We start from the raw sequence: 20588 nt of genomic DNA, 5'->3' as shown, positions 1-20588 counted from the left end.
CTTCTGAGTCTCCTCTATTGTACTCTTAAACCATGATAACTTTTTTTTTTTTTTGGGGGGGGGGGGGTGGGGGGGAGAAGAGTTAGAGCTCTGTAGTAGTTTTTCCTTGCTTTGAACGCTTAGTCTGCAGGCTGTTGAAAATAATGCATTATTTCCTTGAAAGGATTTTACCTTTTCAGTGGCTTCTTTATTTCCTTTTAGTACGAGTATTTTATATGCAATTTTTTTTGTTTCTTAAACTGTATCAGTATTCTGACAGCATTTGGTAACTTTTTTATAATCTATATTCTAACACCCAGTTACATAACAGCTCTGTGGCAAACACACTATTTATAAATCATTTAGATCACTTTTTATTTGCTTTTGAACAGTATGTAGCCTCTGGCAATAATGAAGGAGCCAGTGCTACGTGACTTGTCAGCCTTATAGGGATCTTCTGGTGTTTCTGTCTAGTCTGCTTATCATTTATGGGCCTCACAATGAAAAATACTAATCTAACATATATGCTGGTTTATGCTCCACAGTCTTAATGTATTTCAGGAAGGCTGTTTTATCCTCTTGGTTTAGCTGCTGCCCAGAATATTTTGTGCTGGTTAGCGAGGCCATCTAAGAGCTGAGGTAGAATGCAGATGATTCATGTCTGGTCTGAAAATAATTTTAAAGAGATCTAATTAGATATGGGCTCATTTTCCCCTGCATTTCCATGCAGTTTCCCAGTGTATTTCTAAGGCATGATTGGGGTTGTCAGCACTTCACCATGTGTAAAAATGCAAAACAAAGTACCTACATAGTTAGGCCCAGTTCTGTGATCCAAAACATCCATTCTGATGCTGAACACAGTATAAATTCTGATTGCAAATACATGTTTGAGATGAAATAAATACCATGTACAAGTTCTGTCTGCACAGAGGACAGTGCCAAAATTTTGTTTGATTTCATTGGGAGTAGATTTCTGTCTCCAGTGTGTTTTTCCTGCTTCTGATTAAGACAATGTGTATTAAATTGATTTAAACATAGGGATACTTTGAGACAAAAGAATAATAATTTATTTCCACAATTGTCAGTTGTATGGATCATACAGGAGGGAAAGCAGCCAAGACATGCTGACATATTTCTGACTTCTAAGAAGGGAGCATGCTGTTATTTTTTTTTCTCCAGAGCAGATAGTACAGGCCATGGACCCTGATTTTTCATGTCAAAAAAGGTTTAAAGTTCGTAAGTTTTAAAAATCCCTTACAGTCATGGAACTATTTAGAAGCGTGCACCTCTTTTTTTATTTTTTACATGCTGTGATCAGAGGGTATGTTGCATAGACTGGGAAATAGCAAATCTATTTTCTCAATTCAACACACTTTTGGTGAAAACATTTAAATTAATTTTTGAGTTCCCTTTATACTGCTGCAATGGGTGCCTTAATGTAAATAAAAATGAGGTGAAAAAGCCTTTGGGAACTAAGACTTTTAGGCATTTTTATTGTATATTTATTCTCACCATACCCTTCAGTGCCTTACTCTTTTTGAAGCAAATACAAGTGTATTGTGATAAAATGTACATGATGTTCAATGCGCATTTCCTGAAATATTTATAAACTTGTGCATGTTTCTGTTTGTGTTAATCTGCTACTTGTGTGTTTTCCCGTTCAATCTGTCCTTGCAGCTGTATTGGTTACAACTTAAAGAAGCCTTTAGGAGCCCCCCTGCAGCTTTCCTTTAGTTACAGGAGACACTTTGAGTGCAATATAACAGTCTAAAAAAATAAAGGCAGGTCCTAAAACCCAGTGAAGGTAACAGTGGACTTCTGAATTCCCAGTCTTACCCAGAGATGTTCCTTTGTGGCAAGCGAGTTGGATTTTGGCAGAGGGATTTGTTTATTGCAGTGGGACTTGCACAATGAGGCTCCATCCAGGCTGATGCAGCCAGGGAACATTCCTGGACACTGGCACTGGCTCCTGCGTGCTGTTGAATGCTTAGCACATTGCACAGCCCTCCCTCTGCCAGTTAACACTCTCCCAAACCCTTCCCAGGCACGGCTCAGGAGTTTAGTGTTGCCTCTTCCCAGCAGGTGCTTTGGCCGAAGCCCCTCGGTACGGGAAGGTGGAACGGTGTGGCTGCAGACAGCTCCCAGCCAGGGGGGCTTCCACGGAGCGCTCCAGCCCGTGCGATGGGCTGGCGTGCCTGTGGCTCTCTGGTGGCAGAGCTGGGGGACAGGAGGCACAGGGCTCCTACTCTGCAGCTACCGACTGAGCTGGGAGGGGAATCGGAGCTCCCGGTTTTACAGGAACACAGCTCCTCTGAGAAGTGTCAGACAGAACGGAAGGACTGTGGGTGGTTTCTGTTGTTCAGACCATCAGCTGAACATGTCCATAGCAGGCTCAGCACCTCTCTAACATCTGAAGCCTCCTGAGCCCGTTCTGCTCCAGTGGATCCACAGATAAATAGGGAACTAAAGTTGCCATTTTGTGTGCTGTGTAAGAAGCAAGGTGGCATGCTCTGCATGTATAGGTTGTTTTTACAGAGAATACAGTAAAAATTATGTATCTCATCTTCACAGCTCTTGTGCGTATGTGCTATGCACCAGTTTTCTCATATTTCTCTTCAAACAACCTTATGAATGCCCATAAAAAGCTAATTTCTCCAGAACCTGTTTGCATTACATCTCACCATAGTTTTTTATTTAGTCTTGCATCTTTAATTTTGAAGAATTAGTATTTTTGTCATTGTCCATTTAATGGTTGTACAATGGGCACAGTTAAGATCCCCAAACTAATCCCCTGCTAGGAAAGTGCTCTCAGTCAATGAGGTGGATTTTTTTTTTAAATTTATTTCTTTATTTCCTAAATTTGTTCAGCACCTGTACATTTATTTGTGAAAATTGTGTGACAGAGTAAATGAAAGGAAATGGATGGCAAAATTTCCTTTGCCAATTACCTGCCTTGAAATGACATTTGAAAAACATGCATGCTGATATTTATAAAATATCAGTGCCTGTCAGTATATCAAGAGCAAGGACTCTCTCATGCTTTTAAGTCCCAGTATAGATGTAGAGGGAAAGGTCTATGAAATTTCTTTCTACTGAGAAAAACATTTGTGGTAACAGAACTTGGTGATGCTATTTTTGTTTGTTTGACATAACCAGTCATCGCTGGGCTTTTTAGTTGTGAATAATACAAACATTCTAGACATCCAGGAAATACCTCTGTACTTTTTCATCCCAGTACGTAATCCTTGTCATTGCCAAATTTACTGGGTTTTCTGTAAACAAATCCAGGTGACACAGGCACTTCTGACTCTTCCTCACTCTTCCAGCTGAGGAAGAGTCAGAAAGGAGGAAAATGGCCTGAATTTGGTGTCACTGAAGTAATGACACAATTCTTACCTTGGGCCAAAGGCAGGGTTTGGGAAGAAAGTTGATTTGTCAGAGCTTATCTTGAGCAGGCAGGACTTGGGGTGCATTGAGTGCAGAGTTTGCTTGGTTTTTTTCCCTAAATTACAGTACCTTTCAAGTCCCTTGAGAGTAGTGTCACCTCTTTTTTCTTGGTACACCTGTTCTTAAATGACATGCAAATGTTTCAGAAAGTAAAAGAAGAACAAGTAAACACAAACAGAAAACATCACTGTCATATTTTCCAAGTTACTTTATTTAGCTCATGTTTACAGATGAAACCGGGTGCCAGAAAAGAGACACTGCATCCCACATTATTAATTGTACTCCAGCTTCCCAGGAAAGATTTTGTCAGTAGCCTTTAGTAATATTTGGACCAAAAATTCACGGATGTGCAGCTTTGAGCATTTTGTACCATGTAGAATGCAGCCTCTCTCACAGGTCCTCTGTTTCTGGAACGGTGTTGGATTCCGCAGGCTGAATGAACACTACTGGGATATTCTCAGACGTCCATCCTTTGGGAGTCCTGTTGAAGGATCTTCTGGCAGCAAGAGGGTTTGCAAGGATCATGAATCTGGGATCATTTAGCATCAGCATATTATAATCTGGCACCTTGAATTTAACCAGCTTTGATGCTCTCTCAAAACCACCAAAGGGAGTGGCAACTCTGTAGATATCAGAGAAATAAAAGTTAAATGTGATTTTAAAAATACTTCTTTTCTTTCCCTCCCAGAAGCCGAAAAGAACAGATTTTTCTTCCAGTTTCTTGTTTACATTTTCAAGCTTTGGAAAAAAACCCATTCTGTTTGTGTTTTCTGAGAAATTCTCTTTAAGATCTGATTAATTTCCCCTTAGATAAAGCTTGCAGCCCTTTCAAAAATTCAAATGGATGGAAAAGCCAAGAGAAAAAGACGTTACAAGAAAACCATGTAATTGGTGAGTCACAGTTACTAAACTTATTTTGTTGGTGATAAGTTGATAAGTCTGAAACTGTAGCTTAACACATACTCTCTAGCAAGTAATTAGTTCACAAACTTCTCACCCCATTTTCTCCTCTCCTCAGCTGCTTGTTCCTCCCACTGCACTGTGTTTCAGCACCATATTGTTGTACCAGTTAGAATGTATGTGGGTTGTGCTATAAACTTGGGTCACTTCTGTGATCTGGGTTAAACAAAGACCCTTCAAAACAGAGGAGCACTTCAAAATCCAAATTATTTCAGCAATCTAGTTTATATCAGTATGCTCAAACAATTGTAGCAATCCAAGTGAAGAGGAGTGGAGCTTAATGAGTGAAGCAGAAAGGAACAGCCAAAGACAACAGGCTCTGGAAAGGAGGGAATGGGTGAGGACTTGATACACCAGCTTTGTTTCTGAAGAAAATGTTTATGTAACTAAAACTTGAAACACTGTTCAGCCAGTATTTTTCATGTTATTTAAATGTAGATTTTCCCCCAGGCAGTAAGCCTGAGAAACTGGAAGATAAGGAATACGAAGCTGGAGTTGACTATTACATGCATTTGCAAATACTTTAAAACAACAGTATTTCCAAATACCTCCCCTGATGTTCTGTATATATGGGTTTCAGACTGAAAAAAAAAACCCCTGAGTTTTCCTGTCACTTCTTCCAGCCTCCTTTGGACAAACAAACAGACTGTGGTATGTGCTCTGCATTTTGATCAGCTGCATAACTTTGATGGGATATATTCTAGCCAGTGAAGAGTGTCAGATTTTTAAGCTGCACAAGAGCACCTGGTTTCTGCAAAAACCAGACATGTAATGGCATGGGAAAATTAATTTTTTTTTAAATGGAATTCCACTAGCCTTGGTATATTTAGTGTGTGGTACAGAATAGCAGATCTGATGGAATATATTTCCTGGAATATATTTCCAGTGGCTCCAGGTATTATAGCAGAAGCCCAGAGAAACTAATACCAACAGAAACTAAAAGAGATCGTTTGAAGATCTGTCCAGGATTTTCAGCAGGATAAAACCCCTAAGTTTTGTACTAAGAATGAAGTACACACACACAAAAAGAAGAGATTAGTTCAGAGAAATGAATCTGTGACATGAAAGAAATGGTGCTGCTCTCTCATTACATGGATGATTCACTGCATTTTGGTACGAGCAGCATTTGTTGAAGGGGGTGGTGTTAACTCCAAAGCATCAATCCTGGGAGATATAAAAAATCATGCAAGCTCTGGGCCTGCATCCTCACTGAGAGAAGAACACTGCTTTAGATTAAGTTCTAAAAATGTGTCTCAAATGATGATAAGACAAGATGTTGCAGCAGCAGCAGCAGCCAGTCCACGCATTAAACTCTTTTGGGGTCAAAGGAAATTGTTTATCTAAGGTTGGTATCGAGCCTGTGGTATCAAGCTTTTCTTGTGGAGCTGTCTTCTAGGTCACAGTGTCAACATAGATACCGTATGATACCGATTGCAAATAATTGCTTGGTAATTGGCACAGAGTGAATGTAGCGATCTACATCTCACCGGATAGTAAATATTGTTTTAATTGCTGCCCTAATTACAATACACATTCTCACATTGTTGTGATATTTAATTATCACTGATGTGTATATTAAAAGGATAATCAAAATAAACAGAATTGCAATAGTTGGATAATTAGCAAAACAGTTCTGTTGTCTAAAACATCCTCTTTGTAGTATTTATGGGTTTTAAATAGAGCATATTCCTGTATGTAACAGAAACAGGAGGGCTTTCTTTGGAAATTCAAGTATCTTTTGTGGCAAAATACCCCCCTGTAGTTGCTATACAAAGTCTGGCCTCAGAGAATTCTGCATTTCTGCCTTATAGGCAGGGGCACATGACGATTGACAGAAAGGAGAGTGCAGTAATTGGCTGAGAGAGGTTGGTTTTCCTTTACAGCAATAAATATGTTCTTGTGCGCAATAACTTGTCTGACAACATGGTGTCGTAATGACCTCTGTTGTGTGCACATCAGCTGGGCTCCTTGAGGTCTGATTCATTGTATAGAAGCCTAAATCTCATGCCTAAAAAATTCCAGTAGTCATTGCTCATAAGGGCGGAAATGCTGGTTCAGAGCCATAGGAAATAGTGCCAGGAAGTGTAACAGATTGTTTAATATTCACTTTGCATATTCCTAAAAAGTAGGTGCTTGATTTAACAATAGCAGGTACAATCATGTTTATTTTTACTTGTCGTTTTAACAGGATTTCTTTTAAATTTTTTACCCTTTCTTATTGAATATTATGTTGTCTCAACATAGGAGACTGCTTGTAGCTAACGATTTGGGAAAGTCTGAAGGAATGTTTTAACTGCATTAGATTAGCACCTTTAGTTACATAATCACAAAGAAATGTGAGTTTCACATTTTAAAATAGGATCATCATTCATAGAACATTTGGTTTATCGTTAATTCTGCAAAAAAATGAGACGTAGGAAGAAAGAATCTGACCCTGCAAAATACTTGGAGCTTCACGAGAGCTTAGTGCAAGAGCTAATGCTAATTTCACAGAGGTATTTGGGTGCTGAGGAACTAGCTAAATACCAGCTTCCGCCAATGTCACATCACTTGAAGTTAGCACCCAAAATTCCTGGGAGACTCTGGATCTTAACATTTTATAATAGACTTCAAGATCCATGAATCAATGAAAACAGAGCCCAGTCTGGATGGACTGAATTCCTGTAGTGCTTTTGAAAGAGTAGTCTTTGGGAATTGAGAAAGCTGAGTAGAATTTGTCTGGTAGGAGAGGCAGAACTAGTCCGACTTGCTTGTCCTATGTGAGTAAGATGTGGTGCTTTGTATGTTACTCATAATCCTACCTTTGACATTTTATCCAGCTCCAAGAAAGCAGATGGAATAAAGGTACTAATTTAAGTAATATTATAAACTCCTTAGCAAATGCAGATTCCTGCTGCTTTCCCACATATTCATTACTTGGTGCTTCCATACTGGTAAAAGAGACAAGACATTTTTGCACTAGCAAATGCTTCTTCAATCCTAATAGGAATGAATCTCCAAGAGAAGCCAGATGGCATGGTCTGTTCTGCTGCTTTCTCTGCTAGCACAGATTGGTTTTATCTCTGAGGGGGACAAAGAGTAGCCTGGTGTGCACAGTGTGTTCAGAGCCCCTCTGAGCCCCACTCCCCTTTGCCCAGTGCTGTGCTGTCAGAGCACCACTGCCAGTCTCACCGACAGCCCTGCCTCGCAGCACAAACCCTCCTGACATTTGCTGCCACAGCTCTTCCTCCAGTGATCTGCCAGCACTGCAAGGTCCCCACAGCTTAAAATTAATCCTACACTCCAAAAAATACCTCTATGAATTCCTTATTTGTTTTTAAAAATGCCTTAGTGTTATAAAAATTGCATTGCTGCAGGGTCCACAGTCACCTCTTCACTGCTGGACCGCGGGGGAAAAAAAATCTGGATGCTGTTTAGTGCTGAAGTGCATTTATCTGTGAACGTGTGCCTCAGTTCCAGCACATGAGACCGCCCTACCTGCTCAGGTTGTGCTGCTTTTCCAGTTTGTTGTGTAACAAGGAAAGCTGAAAGGAGCCTGAAATGATTTGAAAAGTCTGAGTGCCACTTCAACAGACGCCAGTGAATGAAACCGGGAGGGATCCCAGGCCCATTTCCCTTGGGAATCCTATGGCTCACCCTTGTTGCTAACCACACCCCTCCTGACTAATGGTGACTGTAGCAGGGCTTTGCAGGAGAACAAGCACAATGGCACTTTGCTGGTTGATGAAGCAGGATGGAAAGCCTAGATAGATACCCTCACTGATAACAAAATGGTGCTATTATATAATATTTTTATTGTTTAATACACTATAATTTGCTTTCTCTCCAAGACTGCAATTAAGCAAGCCAAGGATGCTGTGACCTAGATGCACAGAATGGCTTAGTAGGATCTAGACACAGAAGTCCAGTTAGTCTTCTGCTGGATAGCTTAGCATGGCAGCGTGCTGTTTTAAATCCCATCATCAAACACTCTCCTGTGCATTTTTAGGTGTGTAGACATCCAAGTCATGGCTGTGAAATCCTCTCCAAGAGATTTTTAATTTTTCAAATTCTCAATTTTTTTTGAATCTGCTAGAAAACATAAGTCTGACTGTAGCATGTAACAACTTTTCTAGGGCTACCAGGCATCCTTTCCTACTGGATATCAGTTTTTCCATGAAAAGAAGAGTTGTGGTGGACTATGTTTATATATTTTTTGGTTTGAATTTTACCAGTTTCACAGTCTGGATCTGGATTTATGTGCCAAATTTTAGGGTTTTATGGCGGTTACAAGGGAGAGCATTGACTTTTCCCTTATAAGAATGCACATATGTTCAAGAAATTCAGACTGCAGTGAGCCACAGTTCTGCCATGTCATACACAGAGAAACTCCACATAGAAAGAAATCCAAATAATTAGTGTTGTGAAGAGGACAGCTAACAGAATACAGGGCCACAGAGGCAGCCTTAAAATCCACAAAGAAGCCATCAGACACCATCTCAAGACAGATATCCCTGTTAATGGAGTCTCTGTGCCCTGTGTGATGCTGTCCTTCACAATAATGACTAGCACCTCTTGTGCAAGGGAGAACTGATTCTGTCTCCATGCATTTGTATCTTTAACATTTTTTCTTGGGCTCTTTTTTTAAAAATTTTTTTCTTTCTTTTTTTTTTTCTTTTAGGTTACAATAAGCACAGTACATAAACTATGCTGTTACTGTTTTGATGTTGGCAGCTGTGGCACTTCTCTGACTTGCACTTGCTGTTCTGTCTGCTGAGAAGAGTGTGCCACACAGACTCAGTTATTAACATGGCAATGTATGTTGCTGCAAGGAAATCAGAACTAATGCAGTGTCTGCAGTGCCAATTTTGATGTTGAATTGTGTAATGTTTTAGTCCTTGCACTCATAGTTGGGGCCCACATCAACATCAGGAACACAAGTGATGTTTGTGGTATATTTCTCTAAGTTTGCACTGCCATGAAAAATTTTGTTTTTCAATAGATTGTTGTCTGGCCTTTTGAGGAGAGGTTTTGGTTTGGCTCAGCTGTCTGGAACTCAGCAGGGTTGCCCATTACTTCAGTAAATAAAAATAGTGTAAATGGAATGAAAGAAAGCAAAAGACATGAGTAAGAGTTTACTTTCAAGCTTTAAAAACCCACTGTTGTCCATAAAGATAGAAGCTCTCCTGAAAGCCATGATACACTAGTTACTATGTAAGTAAAACAAGGTTTAAGCTGTTCATTTGTTGCTAAAGGTTGTCAAATATATAAAAAATGTTACACTGCGATAAAAGAGAAATCTTCTCTCTATTCAATGTGAGGGATTGGTTGTGGGATAAACTTCATTGCACCATCATTGCCTAAAGCAAAGCCATGTGAGTTGTATTAAACAAAGAAACAGAAGTAGAGTACTTTGCATTATACAACTTAGAAACAAAGTTCTGACTGAGAGATCTGACAATACCATACTTACTGAAGTCAACAACAGACATCCTGAAAGGAATTTGAAGCTCATATTTCCCATTTATTGAGTACACTGAATCACAGAATCATAGAGTGGTTTGGGTTGGAAGGGCCCTTAAAGATGATTTAGTTCCAAACCACTCTCATGGGCACGAAGACCTTTCACTAGGGCAGGTTGCTCAGAGCTCCATGCAGCCTGGCCTTGAGCACCTCCTGCAGTGGGCATCCACAACTTCTCTGGGCACTGGATTCTGATACTTTCTTTCTTTCAATATTCTTAGCAATATATCTTCTTTTCCTAGTTCTACCATTTGAATTTGGGCCCATACTTTATAGATAGACTAATTTGCTCCTTAATGCTCTTGTTTACCCCTTGTAATCTCTGTGTGTGTTCATGTTTATGCATACACTTGCAAACACAGGTGGTAGGGTGTTTAAAGCTGGTGGAAACATTTTATTTCATAGTAATTCTCCTCTGGTCAGTAAAATTCAGTGTTCGCTCAGGATTACCTGTTAAAGCTCCTGTAGTCAGGCAGTTCTGGCTTTGCTTCAGGTGCAAAAAGTTTAGGATATAAAGCTTCCAGCAGTTCTGGATCATCCCTAATGGCTTCTATCCAGGGAGACTGGTAATACTTTGGCACAGCAGTAGTGTTGAACTTTTCAGGAGGAATTTCTTTCAGTGGTCCAGAATATCCTGCAATGTGGTCAAGGTAAAATGATTATAATGATTCTTTGTGTTTTCTGCTTACCTGCCACCATCCAGTTCAAGCAGGAACTAACACAGCAGAACTTCTCAGTGAGTTAAAATGAGCAGTTGGGCCAAGTCACCAGGCTAGAGCTACACAGAAACAGAGACCTGTCAGGGCAAATTTGTAGCTTTTTAGACAGATAACTGCTCCAAAGTATTCCACCTTCTTTTGAGGCTGAGTTTATTTTGGTCTTGTTTATAAATTTGTTCCTTTGGTAAGCATTTGTTTGAAACCAGAGAATCCTTAGGCTAAATTAACAAAAATATTTTTAAAACAGACTGTTGAATAAAAGTAAGACAATTCTACCCCTTTGAGTGAAATTTTCCACAAGTATATCTACATCTAGGTCTCTAAATGAATGCTATTTCATTCTATAAGCTTAAACCTCCTCATGGCTTAATAGCTACTCTGACCAGACCTTTTTTGCCTAAAGAAAGGCTTGAAGATTTCTATCATGTCTTAGCAATGGAAATTACCTCTGTTTGCATTGTGTTTGGCCAAAGGATGCACAGAGCCTCAGCAGACACCAGCAGAGCAGGACTGACCTAGTTTACATGGACTGGAAAAGGTCTACACAAAACATGCATTGAGTAATTCTGAACAAAGAATGAATTTGTAAAGACCACGGTCTGCTCATGGATAATTCATAAACAGGAAGAAGGGCTATATCACTGAATAAATTAATTAAAACAAATTAGCCTTCTCTAGTCTTTCAAGAATACAAAATAAGGCCTTCTTGTAACTCACTCCTTTAAATAAAGCCAACAGTACCCTCACAGTTAAGGATTTAAAAAAGAACAGTTTATGCAGCCAGAGGCAAATTCCTTTCAAAGTTACTCCTCTCAAAAGGGTTCCAGCAAAATTTAGTGGCTTCAGATTTACATTTATAGTTAATTAAACTACAATGGATAGCTTGCTGACTGTTGAGCAGGGTGTTGCATGTTGGAAACAATAGTTTGACAAAAAAAATCAATATATTAACGTGGTTTTAAATCAGAGGATCTCTTTCTCAGTGTTTTTAAGACCTATATATATAGGAGCAGACTCTCTTGATATTATGTTTTTAGTTTAGAGAGAAGTAGTACAAAAAGTATATCAGATCTTTTAAAAATGAACACAAGCGTCTAAGAGCATCCCTTTACATTTCTGGGAGAAGTTCTGATTAGTTACCTGACTTGAATGTGTCTATTTCTAATATTAGTCCATTATCTTCTTATTGAAGATACTGCCTTAAAAATGGTCATTTCTTTGTTGTGCAGTGAGGCTGAGCGCATTCAGTGTCTGCAGACTCCCGTTTTACCTGGGGCAATGTTGTCAGGGTGTGGAGGGCTCCGGGGGTCAGGTGTGTTGGGAGGTGTCATTGGGGCATGCTGGGGGATTCCTTCCACACTGAGGCCATCCATTCTGACACTCTGGATGGGCTCTCCACGCTGCGTTCAGACAGAAAGAAACAGCACTTCAGGCATGGCACTGCACCAGTGCTCTGATTTACAGCCCAGATCAGATTTCCAGCATGCACAATACTAAAGCACACTGTGCTGCTGTTTGGTAGAGTACTCCCTTCACACTTACATTGTCTAAGTAACCAAAAATGAGCATTTTTTCAGTCACTAGAAGCTGTTCTGTGCCAGACAGAGCACCCATGCTACTCAAAGGGTCAAGAAGTTTGGCAAGTTTGAGACCATTGAATTTCAAAGCATTGATTCTTCAAAGCATCTCTTCCCATATCAGTTGAAAATTTGCTGCATTTGTTGAACTGCTTTTGTTTGGGATTGTCTTTTCCTTTATTTGTAGTAGAAATAACAACTTCAGTGCAGGTCACTTTCTGGAGATTCATGATATGCTGTTATTTTCCACCCTCCTATTGGGATATCGCTTCTAAGGAAACATCTGAAGGCTTAATCATTGTTGCATAAATATAGAATTAGAGTCTCATAAGAAGTCAGCATCTTATTTTAGCCATGACACATAGGCTAAAAGCAATTTAAATATAGACTGGTTTAGTGTAAGAATTTCTTGAATAGGAAAGCAAACAAATAATACTTGTTTAAACTTGAAGTAACAACAAAAAAAGATCAAGGCAGAATGTTTTCTAGTCCTCCTGAAATATGTTAGAAAGATTAACTTTGGCAGGCAGAGCCCTAAAGATGATGCAGACACCACCAGCGGTGCTAAACAGGCACTTAGGGGAGGAAACAGGAGCCAGAGGCATCATTTTTTCATGTGTTGGAATGTCATACTGACTGTAAACCAAATGTACTCTGTGGTTTTGGGGGGAAAAAGTGGACTAAAGGGAAATGGATCTGTCAGACTGTAGCAAAATCATGTAATTGCATACAGAATTCTGACAAGATTGATGGTGTGCTCAGAATTTATCTGTGTAGCTTCCAGTACTCAATAGAGGGAGAAATGGGGGGACAGTATTCCTAGATGGGCTTTTAAATAATAGTGTTTAATAACAGCTTGGGTGCTCAGTGGAGATATTGAGATTTTTTTGTATGGGATTTCTTTTGTGCAGGTTTATTTTAAAAAGGCAGATTTATCAAAGCTCAAACTGGATCTCATTTTATCCCAGTGTAATTTAGCTTCTGTTGAGCAAGTGATCAAAGACATTGGGAATATCTATACCATATGAAAATAAATGTAAATTTATTTTCTTGTCTATAGGATCTCATTTAATAAAATACAATTGGCTCATTTCTTCTTAGCCTCATTCTAGGATTTTGCTTTTATTTTTCCTGAAACTACAAGTAAATCATACACAATGTGCACCATGAGCACCAAAGGAACCTGATGTAGAATCACCAAGAAGTCATTAGAAAATACTCACATTTCTTGGCTTGTTTGCCACGTAATGATAATTTTCATATGTGTATTTGTCAGATCTCCGCTGGCGTCGCTTGAAGAGCCTGGCCCCTCTGTTGCTGAGTGTCGACAGTTCCTCCACCATGATATCTCTGGGCGTGCTGACCTTTTTTCCAAGGTTCAGGGTGGGTGAGACTGCAATGCAATGGGTAAGTACAAACCTCTGTTTGTCTGAAATGTCTGATATTCCATGCTCTGCACCTGAAATCCAGCAACTTCTTCATGCATATTTAGCTAACACATAGCACAGTGTCACATGGTGTTAGTGAAATGAAGCCTTCTTCCCGAATTTTGGAGGAGATTATTGAACACCACAAACCTGTATTCTCAAAGATGATAAGCACTTCAAGCTCCAAATTAGATCAGGTCTATAGTGTCCTACACACTGTATTAATAGCAGGCTAGTAAAAACTGGCTTCTGCTACAACTGGGAACAAAATTCCTTCTGATCCCAGGGTCCCACATCAAACCTTCATTAAACTTTCTGTGTCCTGCATTGGATAGATAAGAGATAATCCCCTTTAAACACACCTACCAGTTTCTATTAAATGCTATTTTTAGACTGCCTCTCAAAATAAAGCTCAAGGTGTGGAAAATGAGTCCTAACAAAGAATCACAACATGCTTCTAGGAATTGATTCATTTAGGACCTTTTGGGTTTTATTCTCTTTAAGGGGAAACTGAAGTACTGGATGTAAATTCCTTTATTCACTACTTGGGGAAAATTTCTTCTATGTCTTTATTCACATCCTGAGGAATTTGAAAAGGAAAATGCATAAGCAAGGGAAGGGGAGATCAATCAGGATTGTAAACAGAGAATTCTGAATGTCAGAATTCCTATGGTCATCTTCATGATGGGGTTCTGGAAGCTGGGATACTGGTTGCACCAAGCAAGCTATTGCTTTGTGACTGAACTCTCACTGAATGTCCTCAACCTAGAGACAAAACTTAAACCTTAGAACACAGAAACCTAAATACTTAAGAAGCTATTTTCTATTTATTCATTTTTGCTTAGAGCATTGCAGATTTTAAGAAATATAACAATAATAAGACATTCTATGTTTCACGTATTATTATGGTCTTCAGGATTTAAAATTCTGAACTTTGACATGTATTTTAAAATACATTAAAATGAAATGAAGACAAATTATACATAATATGTATCCTGCTAGCAGAGTAAGCAGACAGGAGGGCCACTTTGGAATTAACATTACAAATTAATTAGCTGCAGAAGGAACCTAATGCCAAAGTCAATATTGAATATGAAGGGTTTTGTTTTTAGGAAATGGCATGTTCAGCCTGGCATGTGTCTCCTAGTAACTTTATGTTGGAAAAACAGTGTGATGTGCTGACATTTAGGAAAACTTAATGGAGACAGATATATTAAATATTTAGCTGAAGCTGGATGGACAAGAGTTTTCCACGTTGTAAATCAAACAAGTAGATGGGCCCTGGCGTGCACCCCTGTTGATCCATTTCTGTCCTTACCAATTTCAACTGGACACTTGCAGTGGATTTTAGCGGAACAAGAGCAAGTTAACTGGATCATGAGCTGGATTGTGCACTTCTGCTTTAAAAATAGTGTGTGCAAAGAATCCTAACAACCTCTGGTTATTTAAGAGCTAGTTTCAAAAGAGCGCGTTCTTAACATGGCAGAAAATGACTCAGCTTGCCCAGTGCATCCCTATCAGTGGCTGATAGTGGTGGGATTTTGGCTCTGGCATGGAGATAACCATACTGGTTATTGGCCTGTGGCCTGAAATTTAGACCTCAAGTCATATTTTGATATTATCGTTTCTCAAAATGACTGCAGGGGTAGAGACTGCTGGATGGTTTAGTGAGAAGAAAGAAATTGACCCCCCACTTCAGCAACGTTTTCACATAGAAAAGCTTTTGTTGTTTGTACAAAGAATGGGGAGCTTGAACATCCTCAGAGACCAGGGAGCCAAGGCAACTGCAGAGCTCTGTCCAAAGCACTTGGATTCTTCTGGGACACTCTGGGTGTTATCTATTTTGGGCCTTGCTGTTCCCTTACATACACACTGTTCTTGTTAATGTTAACTGAAGGCTCCAAGCTACTTTGTAACCCACAGTTGTGTACTCTTGTGTATCCAGGCAGCATCCCAAAATCATAAGTGTAAAGTTCATTTGAATTCTTTGCCAACTAAAATCTAATCATCTGTCTAGCTTTATGATGTGTCTAGGGATAGTTTCAGTGTCAATGCAGATAAGGTGATGGAGAATGAGAGAAGGAGGACATTTAGGGGATGATAGAAAGAGAACATTAATGTCATAGATGGACATTGAAAAACAATATTGAAAGTTTAATTCATAGCTTAATCCTAATCTTAACCTTTTAGCTTCATTTCTTTAATTTGCTCCTGCCAAGTCCTTCTCGTCCCGTGCTTAAAATCACAGCAGATTTTATTTAAATATGATTTATATAGTCCCTCCTTCATTCACTACCTAATATTCCTTTAATCCTTCAGTTTACAATCTTCTAAATACCTTAATCTGGACTATAAACTTAAATGACAAATATTAGAAAGTGTGTTTGTTGTAGTATCAGAAATAAGATCTTTTAACTCTGTCAAGAAAGACAGTTCATGTAGATACTGAAGAAAGCATTTAAGAAGTAATATAGAACTGGATGTGGGATTTAAGTGATGAACTCCAAGGGCTTTTTAAACATATGTATTTATATACACCCAAGTTTACCAAGTAGTCTTAGAAATGTTCTGATTGGTCCAAGTCTGACAGTGACAAACCAAGGGCTCGAGGAGGTCAGTGTATGCACCCACTGATTTACTCGTGCAGTTTCTCTTTGAGACTGTAAGAAGGTTTACAGTTGATGTCTATTCCTACAGCATTTTATGGTGTGTCCATTTTCTCTAAAAAGTGGGACAAGGTCATGTCCCACAAGCTACAGCAGAGGTGGACTTTCAGTCTTCACCAGTCTAGCCCAGAGATCGGTGACCTCAGACACCGGCAAAAAACTTGGCTGGTTTTGGAGTCTACCAACAATGTTTCTGCTATGAATGTCTTTTAACAAGAAAGTGGAGAGTCACTGTTTACCTGAAAGCATTATTATAAAAAGGGTCTGAAATAAAAGTGGAGTAGGAATGCTTACACCGTTCCAAGGTACTAGAGTTTATGCTACAGAGCCTTCTGTTATTGTGTACCTGTGCTAGCAGTGGAGAGTTTCACAGGGCTGTGGGACTGGCTGTGGGACAAAACATTGAGTTTTGATGTAATTACCAGCTGCAGGACTGTCATTATGAACAGTGATTCCAAGCCCAGAGAGACAGCAGTTCACCTTCTAGATCTCAAATTAAGCTCATTGAATTAACAATTCAGATCAAAACAAAATGTCAAAAATAAAGCTGAATCTAGTCGATTAAATGCTATATTTCTCCTTGGTTTTTCCAAGGCTTGTTTGGATTTGGTCCCAAAGAACTGGCTTCTATTTTGTGTCAGCACAGCTTTGGTTGTCCTTCTCTTTTCTATCTGGCTTCACTGAGCTTGTACAGTTATAAATTTCAGTCTCTTATCACACCCATTTCACGGACTTTCATATTTTGTTAACATATAAATATCTCAAGCACCCGAAGAAGAGGTAAAAATAGAATTTTACAAAGAGTTAGACTTGCCTTCAGTGGCCACATATCACAGCATATCTTGCAGGATAAGCTGCCATAACTATGAGTATGAATCTTGACAGCAAATCTGATAATACGTAAATAATAAAAGGGAAGATTATGTGAGGCAAATGTTAAGCATCAGCACAGATTATCCAAATACGCCAATGATTTCAAGGGCTGTATGCTACATTTATTAGTATTGCTATGAATAGTAGCAACATTTACCATGTGAAATGCCTGGTTCCAAACAAACATATGAAAGACATTTTTTTCCTTTTGCCCTGAAGAGCTTACAGGCTATTTCAGGCACATGTAGTGCTTGGGTTTACAATACCAAAAAAAATAAAGGGGTTGTAATGAAATCTGGAAGGACAGACTGGCTTTCAGATTTGAGTGCATGTTCAATGGAGAATTGAAACAGGAAAGAGGTATTTGTTTAGGAATAGAAACTTCAGGAAAAAACCTCTGGAAATATCAGAAGGAGTAGGACCAGGCAAACTTGTATCTTCTTTTTCTAAAAATTCTTAAGTCCCTCACCCTACTTTTCATGAAATCACAATGGTCATCAAGTGAGTGCAGAAACCATCCATAAGTTTTTTGAAACAAAAGCCCACTGAAAAGATTTTTAAAACTGGAATTCCATGTTCACTATTTCATCCCATGGAAGTGGTATAACTTTCATAAATTCTAAATATTAATGCAGCTCCCTGTGGTTGCAGTTAGGCTTGAGGTGTGCTTATCACTTCTAGAAAATGGATCTTTTATGTAGATGGTAAAAAAGGCTTCATGGGCAGGATTGGAAGGCTCTCCAAAAGCATCCAGCACATGCCTAATGAAAGCCAAGCAGAATTGTATTCCCACTGGAGTTAATTGCTTCTTAAGGTGTCATGCTAGAAGCATAACTTCAAGAACCTGTTTTAGAAAATCAAACAACCTTCTAAAAAGTGCCAGCATTTTCATCAGTGCAACTACAGAGAAGTAAAATTTCTGTCAAATGAGATTATTTGGTGGCTGTGCATTGGAGAGAATGCCAAATGCTAGTAAAATGTGTTAGTTACAAAGACAAGATTTGAGAGGAATGGAGATGTGAACATTTGTTTCAAATTTTTTTATCATTTATATAAAAAACCAGAGTGAAACAGACCAAAAGAAAAAAAACAAAACAAGAAGGTACAGATCATTATGTTTCTTAGATGATAGCCTTTTAATGTGGAATGAAGTCATGTTATTAACCCCAAATAATGTTCTGAAAGGCTATCCTAGCAGAATGTACATCAGCTGTTAGATTACTTCATTCCTCCACAGCAGTTGTTCATCTGAAAATAGCTTTCAAATGAAAAGAGGCAACTACAAAAGGATTAGTTACCATAGGCAGCATGATACTCCCACAAGATTATTTATGGCAAAACACCCAGAGACAAAGCTGTAAGAGAGTTAAACTCTGTGATTAAAAAAAAAATGTATTAGGGAGGGCTAGAGGACATTGCATATGCAGTAAGCTGGGTTCAGTGCTATACCATTTCTGTGTATTTCATCCATAATGGCTGATGCTTGCTCTTTCCTCTCTTTGGCCAGGGCAGAATCTGATAACATTGTGATTTTCTGATATGACTTTTCCTTGCTGCAAAAAAACAACACATTTTTTATATTGAGCCAGCACACACAGTTTGGTCAATTTTCATTTCCAACAGCCTGTTTAGAACTGCTGAACAGTGAAGTCAGGTGTTTCTGACTGAGAAATACTGCACTGCAAAATGCACTGGCAGTTCTTGCTTGCAGACAGCTGTTAGGACATGTTTTGATGGATGGAAGATTCAAAGGAATGGACTTTGAGTTGGTTACATAAATTCTTCAGCAAAAATCAGTGTCAGTGGTATAGGCCTTCTCACATCTACTCTCTATACTGCAAGATGTAAATTCCTGACTAATTTTAATTTACATCTTGGTTCATGTTTTCAGAAATGTTACATTTTGAAATTTCTTACTCTAATAAAGAATCTGAGGAATGAAACTAGTTCCTCTGGCATCTTTAAAGAAGGTGCATTTCTGACTAAGTAAAAATATAAACATCTGTAAAGTTGCAGAGTCAAGAGGTTACATAAATGTCTTGTATATGACAGTTTGTAGGACAGACAATGTCAAAACATTTCAGGAAACAATACACTTACCCTACTGTTATGTTGTGCAGATAAAAAGCGATGTCAACCCTTTAGCTGAGGCTTCAGAAGTTAGTTATGCATGGGGATGACCTGCCTGGTCCTGGATGGTTTGTACCCTTGTGCTGGGATCTGCATGGTACCTAGTACTGAGACAAACTGGGGGGCTGATCCTCTCCAAAGGGGTTGGCATCCAGCTGACATCAACCAGTTATATATAGAACCAAACACTCCAGCCACTCATATCTTCCTGGCAAAAGAAGAGAACAGAAAAGATTCAACTGCACCCACAACAAAGAGAGGTTATGTCCCTTTCAGAGCTTATTGAAAATTTGGTGGAATGCCCCCCCTGATGTACAGATCATCTCCTCATCTCCTCATCACCCCTGAGAGCTATAATCTGTGTGTTATAATCAGGAAGGAGACATTTAAAAATAAGGCGTTAAGTGTATAGATAGGCAAGACTATAGCGGATGAGAATGGCATGGGCTAATCCTTCAGTGAAAGATGAAACCCTGCTCCTGTAGGGGCTGATGGCTGAAGTCAGTGGCAGATGGCTGATATACAGAGGCTGCTCTGCCAAAGAAATGAGATTTTCTTCAGCATTATACGTGATAGGGAGTAATTGCTCAACAAGCACATGCCTCACAAACTGTTACTCAAAATCCCTTCACTTTCTTTGAGCACTGGGGACAAAAAACCTTCAGCAATTTGAAGCTCACTAATATCCAGCGTTCCAGGATAGTGTTGTGTAAGTTTATCAAAGAAATGTGTGATTTGTAGTGCACAGATATTTCCAGACAGCGACTAACTTTAGACAGAATAAAACAGTGGCAGAAGGGAATATTATCCCCTTTGCCCTCCTGTCTGAATCCAGATAGATGAATTTTGGGACAGTAAGAGCAAGGTGAAGTTCTTGTATTTCTGATTTGGATTTAAGTTTGTTCTAGGAAGTTCCTTTTTGTTATGGAAAATTATGGTCTTATTTGGCTTGGAGGATTGATCAGAAAATTGTATGTATTCTGACTTTAAAGGGAATCTGGAGAGTAATAGAATAAACCAATACAACGTACAGACCTTTTCCAGCAAGAAGCACTTTGAGATAGATAAAATGTATGTGTCTGATCCAGTGTCCTGAAAATCTGCCTGTCCAACTGAAAAATTGCATTATTTTTCCCTCAAGCTTTCTATTCCCTTTGCTTAGCTGTACAAGACATATTTCTGAGGTGCTGGCCATCTCTGCCCAAAAGAAATGTTCATTTTAATCCTCACCATCAGAATTGACCTGCTGCTATTGCTGATTGGTGAATTTTTCTAGCTTTTGTGCCTGGATCAGGAACTTTTAGCAGT

General features: G+C 39.0%; 1 protein-coding gene across 1 annotated transcript; it reads right to left on the bottom strand.

Moving 5' to 3' along the window:
• Positions 1 to 3619: 3619 nt before the first annotated feature.
• On the bottom strand, positions 3620 to 19416 carry MYOZ2 (myozenin 2). The gene is made up of 6 exons (XM_059843686.1): positions 19251 to 19416; positions 18600 to 18703; positions 13408 to 13577; positions 11878 to 12007; positions 10339 to 10522; positions 3620 to 4048 (listed from the first exon to the last, which is right to left on the bottom strand). The coding sequence occupies exons 2-6, from the start codon at positions 18673 to 18675 to the stop codon at positions 3817 to 3819; spliced, it is 792 nt and encodes a 263-aa protein (XP_059699669.1). The 5' UTR covers positions 18676 to 18703; positions 19251 to 19416; the 3' UTR covers positions 3620 to 3816.
• Positions 19417 to 20588: the final 1172 nt, after the last annotated feature.

The sequence above is a fragment of the Haemorhous mexicanus genome, chromosome 4, assembly GCF_027477595.1.
Source record: "Haemorhous mexicanus isolate bHaeMex1 chromosome 4, bHaeMex1.pri, whole genome shotgun sequence".
Lineage (NCBI taxonomy): Eukaryota > Metazoa > Chordata > Aves > Passeriformes > Fringillidae > Haemorhous > Haemorhous mexicanus.
This window is presented reverse-complemented; position numbering and strand designations above follow the sequence as displayed.